We start from the raw sequence: 18,300 nt of genomic DNA, 5'->3' as shown, positions 1-18,300 counted from the left end.
CTCCCTCCATCACACACCGAGTTCTCCCGAGCACCTGATCTGACCTGCTGCAGAACTGTGAAGGCCTTGGGGGGAAAACCAGTCTCCCCAGTGGTTAGTGACAGAGAGAACCCAGCTTCTCCTAGAAATGCAGCTGGATTGGTCCTACAAGAACCACAAAGTACTCATCCTACAAAGGCAGACTGAGTCGCTGAGAAGTTCAGACTAATCGAGATTCTGGAGGCACACCCTCCAGGCCTGGGAAGGGTCCAGTCATGTTTGCTTGGTAATCTCTCACCACTAATAATTTTTTGTTTTAAACAGATTTATGCAACTGGCACCACAATACTATTTCAGTAATCTGCCTCCCAGTGAAAGTAAGGATATTCTACAGCAAGTCATGGATCACCTATCGCCTATTTCAGCAACGAAAAAGGAGCAGATGTGTGACAAGTGCCCGGAAACTGCTGAACAGAGGTGCAGCGTGCAGTGATGCTGCGGAGTGTCCACGAAGCCCCATGTGCAATACCTGCCCCAGAGGCGGCGCGGCGGCCGGCCCACCGGGGCAGCACTGACGAGGCACCACGGCCCACACGGAGCCCTGAAAGGAAGAACGCTCTGTGTGTTATTTAAAAACTAAAAATAGAAGTTTTTATTGAGTTCCTTAAATTACTACCCCGTGGTTTTTCTTCTTATTGGAAAAGTTCTGTGAACCGTTCTTAATTTGACCAAAATTTTAAAAAAGCAAAGATATTTTGTAAATGTGTCGCAGACACGGCTGACAGAACCCAACTTTTTGTAGGACCTTCGTCTGAATAAAGTCATGAGTTTTTCAGGAAGCCTCCACCAAGTCTTCCGGTAACTGTGCAGAAGCCAGCCCGCCACGGCCCATGGGAGATGGGTTAGACAGAGAGATGCTCTTTCAGGTTTTCCATGATTTCATTCATTTTGTCGCCTGGAATTAACATCACAGTTCGCAGGGGCTTCATTGGTACATCATCAAAGGACCATCGGCCTCCCAGACACGTGTCGCTCTCCTCCTGCACTGAGTAGTTGAACTTCAGGATTGCCTTCTAAACCAAAGGACCATAAATGTAAAATTCACACAAGCTGAAGGCAAAACTCATTTAATCAATAACAAGAAATACAATAGTGCGGTAAATGTAATAAGGCTGACAGTTAAAAGGAAGCTCAAATGGGACAGTCAGGTAGAAGTTACAAAGCACTCCCCAAGGAGATTTCTAACCTGCATGAAGAGAGTGGGTAGACGCATCCTACTTCTAGGAGGTGAACAAGCAGCTGAGTGATAATGCCCTGGCTTCCCTCGTGGCTCAGAGGGTAAACAATCTGCCTGCAGTGTAGGAGACTTGGGTTCGATTCCTGGGTTGGGAAGATCCCCTGGAGAAGGGAATGGCAACCCACCTCAGAATTCTTGCCTGGAAAACCCCATGGACAAAGGAGCCTGGAGGGCTACACCATGGGGTCGCATAGAGTTGGACACGACTGAGCGACTCAATTTCACCTTCTTTCACCTTTATAATTCTGAAGTCACTCATATTCACAAGCCCATTTGATTCTCAAAATAATCTTGGGATACACAAGTGAAATTAAGACATAACATTTGACAGTTAATGAGAAGAACCGTGAGACTAGTCTTAGCACTGTCCCAGCTGCTTCCTTGGCATAAAGCTTCATGTGAGGACAGTAAGTCTGCGTGACCAACCCATCTTAGAACACCCACACATTCGTCCCTGACATGGCCTACCTCAAGTGCTGAGGCACACATTTTAAACAATTTTCACTTAGGTACTTCCTGAAAAACAAGGACAGAGCTGAATCTATAGTGCTTTTGTCTTCAGTGGACGCCTTTTAAAATAAGTGATATCATCCAATCCAGGAAAATATGTCCTCCTCAGAGACTTAACATTTTTGAGAGGCAGGCAGCATGAGGAAGTATATGCTGTGGCATCTGTCCATCATGGGCACAAGCTTACAGGGAGAGTCCTGCCAGGGGCATGACCTCTAGGTCCCAGGGCACGGGGCGGCATGGGAGCCAGCAGCAGGGGCGCAGGGCCCACCCCACCTTCCACACCCACCAGGCAGTGGCTCCACAGCCCCACCTGTGCACCAGGCTCACGCCCACCTTCCAGAGCGGTGGGAGAATGAAGACCTCATACTAAGCACACTGTAAATGGCCAACCATCAGCGTGATCGGCTTGATAATCACCTCCTCCCGACTCTGTTATTAGCTCCAAGGCGCTGTAGATACGGAGGTTTAAAAACAGAATGGCCACATATAAACTTCAGCATAAAGTGAGAGAGCAAGAAATCCTGATTATTATTAAGAAAATCCTTATTTACATTTAAACAAAGAGATGGAACAGGACAGTCTTACCTCGTAGAAAAATTCTTCTTCCGCATTTGCAAACATTAACTCTTCTTTCTTCTGGTTGCTCCATTTCTTCCTGGAATTGCTTTTTCCTGCTTCCACAAACGTCTTGCTAATCAGAAGGTAGAAGTGACACTTCCCACACGGCTTGTTAGCTCTGCGTGCCTCTGCTAGTTCTTTCCTGCGAGGCACACACACAGACACAAGGTTTGCCTGCTGGGCTGGACAAGATCCGTGGACAAACCAGCGCACAGAGAAAACCACTGAGACCTCTTCACGGAGTTCTGTGGTGACACAGGCTTAACCGACAGACGTTAGATCTGGATGCTTCTAAAGCAGCCGGATGCACTTCAGTTGATTATGGCAGCGTCTTTTATAATAAATCGTATGGTGACTCGCAGATTAGCACTCTTGAGTTGTAGATACACAGCAACTTAACAGATGAGTCTCAAGTTCACACAACATCACTGGCTCTGTTAAAAATACCTAAGAATCTGGATTTTCTAAAACATTTAACTGAAACACACAAGGGCACACAGCCATGACCGATGCCATCGTGGTGACCTCACCAGCAGGTGACCTCTACAGTCTCCATTCACTGGCACCTGGGACTTACTTCCAGGCTGCCAGAAATGGCCAGACAGATGCCCTGAACTATCACATCAATGAGACAGCAATGAAACCTTAACTCTTCCTTCCTTCCTTTAAATCATACATAACCCCGTATGTGGAGAAGGCAATGGCACCCCACTCCAGTACTCTTGCCTGGAAAATCCCATGGACAGAGGAGCCTGGTAGGCTGCAGTCCATGGGGTCGCTAAGAGTCAGACATGACTGAGTGACTTCACTTTCTCTTTTCACCTTCATGCACTGGAGAAGGAAATGGCAACCCACTCCAGTGTTCTTGCCTGGAGAATCCCAGGGACGGGGGAGCCTGGTGGGCTGCCGTCTATGGGGTCGCACAGAGTCGGACACGACTGAAGCGACTTAGCAGCAGCAGCAACCCCGTATGTCTGGCTAAACAAAAATGTAAAGAAACTCAAAACAACCCACATTGGCTTTCTTTCACAGGGTCAGGAGAAAGCTGATCCTCCTATGAAATCAAACAAACGTGAGCTCCAGCTGATCAGAAAAAAGACAAGTCAAACAGGCAGGCACCACAAGTACAGTATGAGGAGCAGCTAAGGGGAGGGGGCAAGGGAGAAAGAGCAAAGCTAAAAAGCAGCTGTATAAAGGAAAAATGGAAAGCCAAACGGTTTCAAACCATAGTCACATTTGCACCAACTATTTCCAGGGAAATCACAAAGATGTACCCTGACCTCTGAGAAATAATACTCTGTAAAGCCTGGGTGTCCACCTGTAATTTCATCCTCTATGTCAAAGCACAGGCAATATCAATTCCTATCTCTCCATACATTTAAAATATTCTTGTAAACTTAAAGCTCCTGCATTAAAGCAAAACAATAACAAACCCTGAGTGAGAGGCAGTATCAGGCCATGGTTGCATTCGCCACAGAATATCCCAATGGAATTTAGGAATTTTACGGTTTTGTTATTGTAATTAGTTACATTTCATTCGTGAAACAGAAATCCTATCTCTGAAGCAGATGAAAAACTCGTCAAATGGGCGTTAAAGTGTATATGAAACTCTAATTTTTATACCATTTAAATCTTTACGATTATTAAGACTATTGTCACAACAGTCCTAAGGAATTAAAACTATTAAAAAGCCTATCACTAGTAACACATACATCTCTCAGGCACTCCCCCAACACATGCTTAAACCAACATATTCCATTGGAGTCACATTTCTGAATCTACTTGGGGGAAAGCCTCCTGCTGAAAGGCGTTTTCCAGTCTCTTACTGAAGCTGCTGGTGCATGGGCAGTGCGATCTGTGGAGGAACGTTAATGAATCTCTCACTCAGCAGAAAGCCCACAGGCCTGGCGGTGTCGTTGAAAAGCCTGTCCAACTCCTCAACCGTGCTCTTCTCACAATTCTTCTCACAGAGGCGCAGAATCAGCTCCTTAATTTGCTCAGCACAAGGGGTTCCCTAGAAAGCAAAGAGAAGGCTCACTCTATCACAGCCATCACCCAGAGGAGAAAACATAAACGTGAGAGCTATGACTTTGTAGTATCTTATAGAAAAGTGTGGTTTCCTGCCAAAGCCTTTAAAAAAAAAACCTTACAAGTCTTCGGGTTTCCCTGATAGTTCAGTAGGTAAACAATCTGCCTGCAGTGCAGGAGACCCTGATTCAATTCCTGGGTCAGGAAGATCCACTGGAGAAGGGATAGGCTACCCACTCCAGTATTCTTGGGCTTCCCTTGTGGCTCAGCTGGTAAAGAATCTGCCCACAATGCGGGAGACCTGGGCTTGATCCCTGGGTTGGGAAGCTCCCCTGGAGAAGGGAAAGGCTTCCCACTCCAGCATTCTGGCCTGGAGAATTCCACGGACTGTATAGTCCATAGGGTCGCAAAGAGTCGGACATGACTGAGCGACTTTCACTTTACAAGTCTGATTGTGTTGATTATTTTTCAAAAGTAACTACACCTGGTTACTTACTAGCCCATACTCAGTGATCAGAGAAGGTTATACTAACTCAGACATACTGGGATAGAAACTCTAGTCCGTCCCATAAGACGAAAGTATCTGAAAAGTTCACTTAAAAATTAAAGTGTAGCCTGCATCTTATTCTAAGGAGGGTAAACCCTCTGGGTTGTGTTTTTTTTTTTTAACTAGAACCCATCAATGAGTCAATATATGAATGAAAATACAAATACATGTGAGTGTCCTCAATTTCAGGAAGCAATGAAGACTCAGAATCAAAGAAAACAGCTGTAGAGACAGCAGAAACAGCTGTGTAGACAGCAAAAACAGCTGTGTCCACACCAACATCAGAAAACTCATTCTTTAAAACTCAGAGGACAATTCTCTATACCATAGGCAGTAAATGACTTTAACTGGGTACAGATTATTCAGAGAAACAAAAATACCTTTATGTTGAAAAAAGGATTACAGTAAGATTTCACAAGAGCACGTCCTTATATTTAGTATCTTTATCTGATATAAAACACACTTTCATCAAGGATTAAATAGAAGTAACTTTTTAGGTTCTGCCCTAACGAATAACCACTCTAATGGCCACCCAATGAAACCAACCTTTCTTTCAGTTAAATTTAGAAGACTTATGAAACCAAAAGTCTCGTCTTCATCCACATCGTCATCGCTGTCTTCTGAAACATCCGTTTGCTGTTTCAAAAAAAAGAAAACACTCATTTTACCTTTGGTTGAAAAGAAGTACAGTGCGAAGTCCTGGAATCTAGATGGCATTTATCTTTTCGCATTTCAAATGAAAACTCCTGTTTTACTGTCATGCCTTAGCAAAGCCTCATGGACTAAACCTGTGCAGCCCTGTTCCCATCACGTCACCTCCCTGACTCTGTCCTCTTCTCACAGGCTGGGTGATCTCCTCCTGCTCTCAGTATCTTTTTCTTGACTCTTAAGACGTTCTGCTCAGTGTATTTTAAGTCCAGAACAGATAAGCCCTCATTAAGGAAACCATTTTAGTCTCTTTCCTAAGTGATGCTGGAGGCCGCCCAGGCTTGTTTGTGCGTCCACAACACTGTCTCACCCAAAACCCATGCTTCAGAGCACCGGCCAGTGATGACCACAGGTGAAGATGAACAATGCCTCAGCGCACGGGCAGGAGAGGAAAAGAGGGTGAGACGGGAAACGAGAAACTGCAAAAGCGGCACCAAGAGTGGGGTACGTGACTCCTGAGCCACCCTACCCTTTCATGTTTTGACCTCCTGCTTCGGTTCTACTCAACGCGTCGGCCACACTTTGCTTCACCTGCTGCTGCCGCCTGTCCGCTCATCCAAGCTGTAAACTCCTCTCGCGGCTTCCCCAGTCCCCAGCACAGAGTTTGGCACAGACTAAGTCCTCGGGGAAGATGTGCTGAATGAATTAAATGAGGCTGCTGCTCTTCCCCCGAAGGACGGCAGGGACCCAGGCTTGCCCCGAGTGTCCCTGAACTCGTTCTGCGGGAAGGGGTCCCAGCACTGCCGCTCAGCCAGGCACAGGAGCAGTCGGCGGTGCCAGGGCACCTCCTGTGGCCAGGGCCTCAGCAGGAACAGAGAGCAGAGTAGAACTGCCTGCGGGGCCCGAGTCAAAGCAGACTGAGCTGCAGGGGGGCCTGGCACCTGGGGATGGTGAGGGGGCATGGCTCCTGGATCTGAGCGGACCATGCCACTCAGGGGACCTCAGGCAAGGGGGCGACCAGGCTCTACAACAAAACACATCTACTGAACATGGAAGGGTAGGGTGGCTCGGGCAAGGCTGCTAAGGCAAAGGTCACCCAAACAAATGAGGTGCCAAAGTGAGGGAAGCCTTAGGCTCAACGAAACAAGAGGGCGCAAAGGAGAAAACGAGAAGGGGGCTCAGGAGAGACCCCCAGTCCCAGCGAGAGGCCCGAGGGCACGCCTGCTCTCGGAGGAGAGGGGAAAGCAGAGGAGGGAAACGTGCTGTGTCGACCGCCCGGGCCCCCTGAGAGCAACAGCAGACGGTGGACCCCCAGCCACTGTGACGAAGCCTGTTGGTACCCACAGGCCCACGGCAGGGAGTGTGAAAAAGACTCCCTCAAGGCGAAGCCTGCCAAATGCTTCCTCGAGAAGCAACAAGCACTCTGGAACATGCTCAGCCCTCTTCCTCGACAGGCCATCGGGCATCCAGGCAGCAGCACGGGGTCTGCTGGTCACCACAGCCCAGCCTCGTCCACCACCACCCGCCTCCCCCGCAGGAGCCGCCCTGCCTGACCCGAGTCCGGCCTCCTCCCAGCCCACCCCTTACCTCTCCCGAGCCTCTTGGGCCCCGAGTCTCCAGCTGAGCAAGCACGTGCGGTCTGCACAGCCCACCCCTTCCCTCCAGATCGAAAATGCCTTCTCTCGAACAGTCCAAATTCCCCCACCTCCACAGGGTCCAGAACGTTCTGGCAGTCCCTGTCCTCAGAAGGAGAAGTCTGGTCCCTGGGACACCTCAGGTGTCTCTGTGGGAGCCGAGGGAGCCCTGATTGTACTTTAGATTTATTTGTGTAATTATTCAATTAAAGGATAAATCCCCCAACCAGAGAATAAACTTTTCAAAAATAAAGTGACCGCTTCTCATTGGTGTCCCTCAGGTCTCAGGACACTCATCAGCGAGAGCTCACATCTACCTGCTGAAAGAGCAGGCGGCCTGCTTCTCCCCACTGAGCCCATGAGAGGAAGCCTCTGGGGTGTCACTTGTTTCGTTCTCCTGACTCTGCATGCCAGAGGTTCTGCATGCTGGCCGCAGGTCTGAAAAGTGTCTGCTATGCAAAGATACTAGTGACCCCATCAGTTTCAGGACGTCAGGAGAGTCGGGGGTAAAAGCCAGATTGAGGTGTTTGGTGTTCAGGAGGCGAGGAGGTGGAAATTGAACGTAGAATTTTTTTCAAGAATTTTGGCTTTGAAAACAAAGTGAGATGGCCAACAGTGATTATGTTAGAGTGGAACCTTAGACTGAGGTGGGTGCGGGAGATATAAAAAAGACTTCATGCAGACGGCTACACGTACAGAGCCCGCGCCGGTACCAGACCCGGCTGTACACACCTCACCCTGTGCACCCACCGCTCTGGAGGAACACCAGCACCACCCGCACGGACAGAGCGCCACGTGGGCGTATGTGAGGTCACCGGGCAGACTGCCGTCCACAGGTGGTCCCCATCCCTTCTCCGATCCCACAGTCTCATCTGACACTGACCTAGACACTCCTCCCAGCAAGGGGGGGTCTGTGCACCCTCCCCTTGAACCTGCACGGACCTTCACATCTGCTCAGGCAGATGCTGCAAATGACTCGGTACCATGGTGCTCTGCACTTCCGCCTGGCTCTCCTGGGTAGGGAGGCCCACAGTCCCCGCTGGGCTCCCAGTGGAGTCAAGGCAGTGAGCCACGTGGCAAGAAAATCCTCCAGCCCCGCTGGAGCCCCTCCAGCTACTGTGGCTGAAGCAACAGGAGCCGCCCGCACGGAGCTCTGTTCCAAGTGCGGCTCCATGAGCCAAGCAGGACTGCTCTGTCCTCAGACACCAAGCTGCAGGGCAGCCCATCAGGCCACAGAGCTGACAAAGCCAGTGGAGGGTGCACAGAGGCGGGACTCGGCCCGGCCTGCCCCTCCTCCTCCAAATGCCACCCCCTGCTTTGCATGACGCCACTCAAAGCTTCCCCCTTCCCGCTCCTGCCACTCCCAAGCCTCCTTGCAGGCTCTGCCACTCAGTTCACTCACTCAGCTACCACTGGTGCGGCCAGAGTCCATCCCTGCCCTCCCTGAGCAATCTCAACCCCTCTCATGATGTCAGTGACCGTTTATCTGCTGAAAACACCCCAGACTCCAGCAGCTGCCCCACTGCTCACTTGCATGTATCACACGCAATAAAATGCAAGACGTACAAACCCACAGTCATGTTCCCTTCCTGACCTGATCCTCCTCCACACTTGGACTGTGGTTCTCCAGACAGACCCTGCGGAATCCTCTTCGACTCCTTTCCCCTCTCTCAGACCCGGTCATTCACTAAGCCCGGTCGCATTTCACCTCCCCAGTCTCTTCTGAATCAGCCTACTTCTTTCCCTAGCACCCACTGCCACTGCCTGGATCACTGCATTTAATAACTCTGGACTGCCGAGATGGCCTGCTAGCCAGTAATACTTTCCAATCTGAGTTTCTGGCCTCTGTGCTGTAAACCAGAAGGAACTTAGGATACGGAACTAATTTAATCAGAATAAACACCAATGTCCTGCTCACCTTAATCACACTCCCGATATGGTTCTGTTGAATCAAGAGATCTGTGAGTTCTGCGGTGTTCACAGGGGCTTTTAGAAAAAGCTAAGAGAGAAAAAAATTATTTTAAATTAAAACCGAAGAATAGTTTCTAATAAAACTTCTCATTTCCATATGCAAATAAAAATAGTGAAATTTCAAACGAGTTGACCAGGAAGATGACCCATAAAAGCAACCCAAAAGAAAGAAAAAGCCGAAGAGAATCAAAGAAGTCAAGGCACAGAGATGTGAGAAGAGGCAGTCGGTGGTAATTCAGGACGTGCTGGGGAGGGTCAAGGATGGGGGGCGGGGGGCATCAGGCCACAGACCCTGGAGGCTCTGACAGGTAGAGAACCAAGCCCTCTGCTGCTTGTGACACCAGATGGCAGAGCAGTGAAACGGGGATTACCTGAGAATTCCTCCAACCCCATAAAGTTGAGAAATGAATTAAAGAAAAACTGAGTAACAGCACAAGTAATGAAAAGATGACAGGGAGGGCATTTCAGAACACAGAATACTTAAGTGTGTTCATCAGGGGAAGAGGTCTGGGGACAGAGGCTCAAACAGGGGAGGAAGCCCTGGGACAGGAAAAAAGCATTCTTCCCTCCAGGCAAGGAAGGCAGGCAGGAATGGGAATTCTAAAAGAGTAAAACTGAAATCTGACAGAACTTATACTGAATGGCCTGGAATTTCTTAGAAGAGCAGACTCATGTGCAAGGAATAAAAGACCATACCTGCTGTAGTAACTTCTTAATTCCATCATAATCGTTATCTGAGATAGAATAAGCTTCAAATTCAATATTCACTTCCTGTAAATGACACACAAAGTCAGTCATCATACATAACTCACTGAGACAATTCAGGCATTATTTTCCATTTGCCCATTGTTTTTTTCCCTCCACCTACCTTCCCCCCTCCCCCATTCTTTTTGGCTCTCTCTCCATCTACAGAACATGCCAGCGAAAGGAGGAAAAGAAGAAAATGTTACCAAAAGAACTATAACTGTCTAGGCTTCAAAATAAAAAGCAAACATCACCAAGACTGCCATCTGCACAGGCAACAAAGCACCTTTACACCATCTCATCTGAAACCAAAGCCTGAAAACAACAGAGTGCTCAGAGTGACCTGGTTTTAATGCAAAGAAAGTCTGTTCTGAGTAAAGCAAAAGAGAAACTCTTACCTGACTGCAGTAAGTGTGAACAAAGAAAAAAACACTCCAAAAGTCCCTGGCATTGCCTGGAGCTTGATTCAGCCCATGGATACAAGGCCAGGCTTCATTCACTGGGCAAATGTTTACTGAGTTCCACTCTGCACCAAGCACTGTGACAGGCACTCAAGATGAAAGGCAGACATCACACCCTCGTGGAGCTTACAGTTTAGGCGGCAACACAGACATTAAGGAAATCGGCTTCCTTGGTGGCTCAGATGGTAAAGCGTCTGCCTGCAGTGCGGGAGACCTGGATTTGATCCCTGGGCTGGGAAGATCCCCTGGAGGAGGAAATGGCAGCCCACTCCAGTACCCTTGCCTGGAAAATCCCATGGACGGAGGAACCTGGTAGGCTACAGTCCACAGGGCCGCAAAGAGTCGGACATGACTGAGTGACTTCATTAAGGAAACAGTCATGGAAATAAATAGATCACACCTTTGGAGGCTACAGATAGGTGAATGGGGCTATAGGAGCTTAAGTAATAGGAGTCAGAAATTCAGGAAAGGCTTCCCTTAGATAAGTGACACTGGAGGTGGGAACTAAGGACTAGTAAAGAGAGTTCCAGGCACAGGGAAGAGCGCGTACTAAGGCCCTGAGGCAGGAGGAAACGTGCTGAGTGCAAGCAACCAAAAGGCCTGTGGAGCTGGGCAAACAGATCTCTCGCCGTGACATGAAACAGACTCTAGGAAGCAACGCCACTGAAACATTCCATAAATAAACGAAAGGACTACTTCACTCTGAAAACAAAACTTTAAAGGCTTTTAAGTGCTAAATAAGATCAGCCTTTGAGGATCCTAAATAGAGGTTAAATTACAAGCAGTATCACTGAATCAGAAGATTTACATATTTTAAGCTTTGATTTTGTCAAACTGCACCCCCCCAAAAGGCTGCATCAGTTTATCATCACACCAACACTACATCCAAGTGCCTAGTTTCTTACACTACCGTCAGTGATGGTTACTACACAAATTTTCAATCACTGGTAGTCTGATTATCCATGTTAACAGAAGTACTGATTTCTACAACACAAAGTTAGCTAAACAGCCAGTTAAAAGTGCTAAATAAAAAATGATGAGACCACGTTCAAGGAAGGGGCCAAAGTAAAGAGCTGTTTTGTAGGGGAAAGCTCTGCTCCATGGAGCTTTTCACATTATTGGCCAGAGACGTATTAATTCATCTGTTGTTACCTAAACATTATTGACTGAAGACGTTTCAATATTCACTTATATAAACTGCCAGCCATAGGTGTTAATTTCTGCAAAAATCCTCCAGTCAGTGAAGAGTTATTATTATATACCAGCCCCCATAACCACAGTCCGCACTTTGCACCCACACTTCCCCCACTCATGTTCATTTCCCATCACTCTCTTCCTTATTCTGATCCTGCCATACCAGCTGCCTCTCAGTCCAATAACCATTAGAACTTTGGATTTTCTTACAAATGAAACGGGAACCCACCAGAGCAGTCAAAGCAAGGAAGGGAGAACAGAGCTACATTTTTTTTTTTTCTAGCCATGCCATGCAGCACGGAGATCTTAGTTCTGCAACCAGGGATCAAACTCATGTCCCATGCAGTGGAAGGGTGGAGTCTCAACCAAGACAGTGAGGAAAGTCCCCAGACCTATATTTTTAAAAGATCTCTCTGCTGTGGATGGAGGAGAGACTGGAGGTTACAAGAATGTAGCCAGTTAAAACGTACTACAGAAGTCCAGGCAAGAGATAGTGAAAGAGTGGCCTGTGACCGGCACAGAATCACTGATGAGAAATGTCTGGCTACTGATGATAAAGCCAACAAGATTTTGAGGATAAGGGAGGAATTAAATCTAACTTTCAGGTTTTGAACTTGAGCAACTTCTGAATTTGGGGACCATTTATAAAAGCAGGTAAGTTAGGGCATGCCAGGTGATAAAGAACCACAAATGGCTTTCTTGACATAAAATAAGCCATTCTGGCCTCATCCATTTTGTATTCTAAGCCTGACCACAGTGCTTGCCCTCAAACAGGTCTCAGTAATTAATTACCTGAAGGATACAGAGGAACGGAGAAAAGGTAATTAAACAACAGTGCAGTGACAGAAGTCCCAGTTCCTCCTCAAAAGATAAACATAATAATACCTGAGATCTGCAGGAACTAAAGTCCCCACAAGGTGGAGGATGGAATAAAGATGGTGACCCTTCCGACTTCAATTAACTAAAGCTGGGACTTGACCAACCTTTGCCTCAATTTTATGCTTAATTCTCCTCTGCTTAAGCCCATTCATGAATATACATGTACCCTTAACTTAAAAAATGTTCTTTTCATCATAGGGGATTGAGATGCAAAAGTAGGAAGTCAAGAGATAATAACTAGCAGGTTTGGCCTTGGAGTACAAAATGAAGTAGAGTAAAGGCTAACAGAGTCTTGTCAAGAGAACATGTTGGTCACAGCAAACACCCTCTTCCAATAACACAAGAGACGACTCCACACATGGACATCACCAGATGGTCAATACCTAGATCAGATTGATTATATTATTTGCAGCCAAAGATGGAGAAGCTCTATATAGTCAGCAAAAACAAAACTTGGAACTGACTGTGGCTCAGATGATGGGCTCTTTAGTGCAAAATTCAGGCTTAAATTGAAGAAAGTAGGGAAAAGCACTAGGCCATTCAGCTATGACTTAAATCAAATCCCCTATGATTATACAGTGGAGGTGACAAATAGATTCAAGGGATTAGAGCTGGTAGACAGAATGCCTGAAGAACTATGGATGGAGGTTCATAATACTGTACAGGAAGCAGTGACCAAAACCAACTCAAAGAAAAAGAAATGCAAGCAGGCAAAGCGGTTGTCCGAGGAGGCTTTATAAATAGCTGAGAAAAGAAGTGAAAGGAATTGGAGAAAAGGAGATATCCCAACTGAATGCAGAGTTCCAGAGACTAGCAAGGACAAGTAAGAAAGCCTTCTTAAGTGAACAACACCAAGAAACAGAGGAAAACAATAGAATGGGAAAGACTAGAGATCTCATCAAGAAAACTGGAGATATCAAGGAAACATTTCATGCAAGGACAGGCATGAGAAAGGACAGAAAAGGTATGGACCTAACAGAAGCAGAAGAGACTTCTAAGAAGAGGTGGCAAGAATACACAGAACTACACAAAAAAGGTCTTCATGACCCAGATAACCACAGTGGTGTGCTCACTCACCTAGAGACAGACATCCTAGAATGAGAAGTCAAGTGGGCCTTAGGAAAGGTCACTACAAACAAAGCTAGTGAAGGTGATGGAATTCCAGTTAAGCTATTTCAAACCCTGAAAGACGATGGTGTGAAAGTGCTGCACTCAATATGCCAGCAAATTTGGAAAACTCTGTAGTGGCCACAGGACTGGAAAAGGTCAGTGTTCATTCCAATCAAAATGTCAACGAATGTCCTAATTAGCATACAATTGCACTCATTTCACATGCTAAAAGGACTATGCTCAAAATCCTTCAAGCTAGGCTTCAGCAGTATGTCAACTGAGAACTTCCAGATGTACAGGCTGGGTTTAGAAAAAGTGGAACTAGAGATCAAATTGCCAACATTCGATGGCATAGAGAAAGCAAGGGAATTCTCAAAAAAACATCTACTTCTGCTTCACTGACTATGCTAAAGCCTTTGACTGTACGGATCACAACAAACTGCAGAAAATTTTTAAAGAGCTAGAAGTACCAGACCACCTTACCTGTCTTCTGAGACACCTGTATGCTGGTCAAGAAGCAACAGTTAGAACCAGACATGGAACAACAGGCTGGTTTAAAATTTGGGAAAGGGTCTGTCAAGGCTGTATTCTGTCACCTTACTTATTAAACTTCTATGAAGAATACAGCATGCGAAATGCCAGGTTGAATGACTCACAAGCTGGAATCAAGACTGTCAGAATATCAACAACCTCAGATATGCAGAAATGGCAGAAAGTGAAAAGAAACTGAAGAGCCTCTTGATGAGGGTGAAAGAGAAGAGCGAAAAAACCGGGTTAAACTCAACATTAAAAAACCTAAGATCATGACATCCAGTCCAATCACTTCATGGCAAATAGAGAGGGGAAAAGTGGAAACAGGGACAGATTTTTATTTTCTTGGGCTCCCAAATCACTGCGGACAGTAACTGCAGCCACGAAATTGAAAGATGCTTGCTCCTTAGAAGGAAACCTATGACAAACCTAGATAGCATATTAAAAAGCAGAGACATCACTATGCTGTCAAAGGTCTGTATAGTCAAAGCTATCTATAGTTTTTCCACCAGTTATGTACGGATGTGAGAGTTGAACCATAAAGAAGGCCGAGCACGGAAGAATTGATGCTTTTGAATTGTGGTACTGGAGAAGACTCTTGAGAGTCCCCTGGGCTGCAGGCTGCTGCTAAGTCACTTCAGTCGTGTCCGACTCTGTACGACCCCATAGACAGCAGCCCACCAGGCTCCGCTGTCCCTGAGATTCTCCAGGCAAGAACACTGGAGTGGGCTGCCATTTCTTTCTCCAATGCACGAAAGTAAAAAGTGAAAGTGAAGTCAGCTCAGTTGTGTCCGACTCTTAGCGACCCCATGGACTGCAGCCTACCAGGCTCCTCAATCCATGGGATTTTCCAAGCAAGAGTACTGGAGTGGGGTGCCATTGCCTTCTCCTGGGCTGCAGGCAGATCAAACCATTCAATCCTGAAGGAAATCAACTCTGAATATTTACTGAATAACTGATGATGAAGTTAAAGCTCCAATATTTTGGCCACCTGACGTGAAGAGCCAACTCACTGGAAAGACCCTGATGCAGGGGAAAGACAGAGGGCAGGAGGGGAAAGGGGAGACTGAAATTGTTAGGTAGGAAGGATGAGGATGAAATTGTTAGGTAGAAGTTAGGCATGAGCAGCGAAGGGTGGCCCAGCCAAAAAGGATCCACGGTGATCTCTAAACCTCATGGCAGAAGTGCCTAGGGGAGCTCACAGATATGATACAAAATAACCACAGAGACTTTTCCAACTTCTGATGTAACCTAGACACACTGTGGATACAAACCAACCACAGGGGCTTCCTCGAATAACCTTAGGCAGCTAGGAGCCCATTAAGGGTTCATAAAATAGTCTATACATATATACATCTGATTACAACAGACTGGATTATGGGAAGAGATGCACAATAGAGCCTGTTGTCATGCAACTGTCAATTGGTCTTGAGTGTATGCCCATTTGCATCCCATTTCTTGACTGGTATTGGGTACAAGCCCTATTCTGCCCACGGCACAACCAAGAGGAGGAGACGGGAAGTAAAAAAAAAGAGAGAAACCAAAAGGGATCATTACAGTAACTCCACTGGAGTAGGCCTGCTCCCGTGTCTTGGGAATGTCTATTTAATAAAAGATCTATCTGCTTGAGCTGTAACTGAGCTGTAACTTGTCTTTTGTTTTAAACCCTTTAGTCCATCTTTACAAATTTTTGTTGGCGATGAGACAAAAACTGAGGGAGAAAAATAAACCAACCTGACAGGATGCTTGGGTAGCATCACTGAATCATGCTGCAGTCCACGGGGTCGCAGAGAGTTGGACATGACTTAGTGACTGAACAATGACAACTTAAAACCACCCCAGTTTTGCTGTTTGGAGAAACACGGCTTTGGGAAAGATCCTCGGTGTTCTCCTTATTTGCTGCCAAGAATAAACTGCTCCTTCTTCCGATCTTGGGCGTGGCTGTGCCTGCAGGCTTGACACCCACCAAGAAGGGACCCTAGTTTTTGGAAAACATTTACAGACATGGCAAAGTCTAGGAGCGTAAGTTACCACTTTGGCTTTGGACGTGTTACATTTGGCTACCTATTAGGCATTCTAGCGTCTTAAGGACCATTCAGTCTTAATTACTCATTCAACATTCAGTTCGGTTCAGTGCCTCAGTCGTGTCTGACTCTGTGACCCCATGGACTGTAGCATGCTGGGCCTCCATGTTCATCACCAACTCCCAAAGCTCAAACTCATGTCCATTGAGTCAGTGATGCCATCCAACCATCTCATCCTCTGTCGTCCCCTTCTCCCGCCTTCAATCTTTCCCAGCATCAGGGTCTTTTCAAATGAGTCTGTTCTTCGCATCAGGTGGCCAACTTATTGGAGCTTCAGCTTCAGCACCAGTCCTTCCAATGAACACCCAGGACTGATCTCCTTTAGGATGGACTGGTTGTATCTCCTTGCAGTCTAAGGGACTCTCAAGAGTCTTCTCCAGCATCACAGTTCAAAAGTATGAATTATTCCATGCTCAGGTTTCTTTATGGTCCAACTCTCACATCCGTAGGTGACTATTGGAAAAACCATAGCTTTGACTAGACGAATCGTTGTTGGCAAAGTAATGTCTCTGAAAGAAAGTGTTAGTCGTTCAGTCACGCCCGACTCTTTGCCATCACATGGACTGCAGCCCACCAGGCTCCTCTGTCCATGGAATTCCCCAAGCAAGAATACTAGAGTGGGTTGCCATTTCCTTCTCCAGGGGATCTTCCCGACCCAGGGATTGAACCCAGGTCGCCTGCACTGCAGGCAGATTCTTTACCGACTGAGCTTTGTTGGCAAAGTAACCTCTCTGCTTTTTAACGAACAACAAACATTAAGTATCCCTAGAGCCAGGCTTGGTGGCTCAGACGGTAAAGCGTCTGGTCTACAATGAGGGAGACCCGGGTTCAATCCCTGGGTTGGGAAGATACCCTAGAGAAGGAAATGGCAATCCACTCCAGTACTATTGCCTGGAAAATCCCATGGACAGGGGAGCCTGGCAGGCTACAGTCCATAGGGTCGCAAAGAATCGGACACGACTGAGCGACTTCACTTTCACCAGAACCAGGCTCTATGGTAGGACCCAGTTCTATGAGAACGCGTCACCAGGACCTGGTCTGAAAGGAAGATACGTCGACTTAGCTGAGACTTGAACAACGGAGGGAAATCACAGCAGGAATAATACAGGCGGCGCGAAGAGCTGAGGAGGAGGCGGGCCTCCAGGAAACGCGGCTGGGCCGCCGTGAGGGAGGCGGGTACCGGGACCCCCGGCGCGGAGGCCACGGGGAGAGCAGTGGATGGACTCGAGGCCTTGACGACCCAGGAGGATCTGTGGCTTCAGCCTGAGAACCAAACACAGTCACCGAGGAGGGTGGTGCGGCGATAGGAGGGCTCAGGGCCCTCCGCCGCCCCGGCCTGCGTAGGCCTTTTGAAAACACCTTTGTGGCTGCGGTGTGTCAAAGACCGACGTGGTGCCTGCGTGAGGGCCTTTCCTCACCTCCAGGTTCTGTTTCAAGACCCTCAGGTAGGGGGAAGCCGCCACTTCAGGCAGCTCACCCATTCACACGGCTTTGGTTATCAAAAAGTTTGCTGTTTTCCTAGACAGAAGGTAAACCGGGGTCGCACGGGCGTCTCACCTCATTGACGACCTCGTCCTCTTCATCTTCTTCTTCGTCACTGTCGTCTTCGTCCTCCTCCTCCACTTCATCCTCCTCTTCCTCATCGCCCAGAGCCGGGGGCACGCGGCTCACAGCACGCCGCTTCGGCCGGGACGCCATGTTGCCGGCGCTTCTGCGCCTGCGCAATCCCCGCGCGCCCGCCCTTCCGGATCCACCCATTCAAGCCGAGGGGGGGCGGGTAGGAGGGCACGAAGACCCTCGGCGCGGAGTCGGCGTCAACCCCACAGCCGTGAAGTCCGAAAGTCAAGTCCAATTTGGGGGGGTCCTATCTTGGCCTTTTCTAACTGCTTCCATTGAGCGACTCGTCTTTCCAAGGTTCTCCTCACCCCCCCCCCGCTTTGCGCAGTGGTTTGACCCACCTCATTAGGTCGCCGGGCCTGGGTGTCAGTGCGCATGCGCGAGCTTCGGCGCGGGCTCCTGGATCTCCCACCACGGGCGCAGGTGACCAGTAACGGGGGGCGGG

General features: G+C 47.8%; 2 protein-coding genes across 2 annotated transcripts in view; one reads left to right on the top strand and one right to left on the bottom strand.

The window, feature by feature from the left end:
* The window catches only part of DHX32 (DEAH-box helicase 32 (putative)), a 51,179-nt gene extending 50,025 nt beyond the window's left edge, over nucleotides 1–1,154 (top strand). The window contains exon 12 of the mRNA XM_068961216.1: nucleotides 304–1,154. Within this exon, the coding sequence (XP_068817317.1) occupies nucleotides 304–472 (169 nt within the window). The 3' untranslated portion in view covers nucleotides 473–1,154. The remainder of the gene's footprint in view (nucleotides 1–303) is intronic.
* Nucleotides 636–17,936, bottom strand: BCCIP (BRCA2 and CDKN1A interacting protein). Its single transcript, XM_068961217.1, has 7 exons — nucleotides 17,796–17,936; nucleotides 9,932–10,006; nucleotides 9,183–9,263; nucleotides 5,529–5,618; nucleotides 4,234–4,421; nucleotides 2,375–2,549; nucleotides 636–1,052 (listed from the first exon to the last, which is right to left on the bottom strand). The coding sequence occupies exons 1-7, from the start codon at nucleotides 17,934–17,936 to the stop codon at nucleotides 882–884; spliced, it is 921 nt and encodes a 306-aa protein (XP_068817318.1). The 3' UTR covers nucleotides 636–881.
* Between the last annotated feature and the right edge of the window lie 364 nt (nucleotides 17,937–18,300).

The sequence above is a fragment of the Capricornis sumatraensis genome, chromosome 23, assembly GCF_032405125.1.
Source record: "Capricornis sumatraensis isolate serow.1 chromosome 23, serow.2, whole genome shotgun sequence".
NCBI classification, from domain to species: Eukaryota; Metazoa; Chordata; class Mammalia; order Artiodactyla; family Bovidae; genus Capricornis; species Capricornis sumatraensis.
Note: the sequence above shows the minus strand (reverse complement) of the source record. Positions and strands in the feature narration are given on the sequence as shown.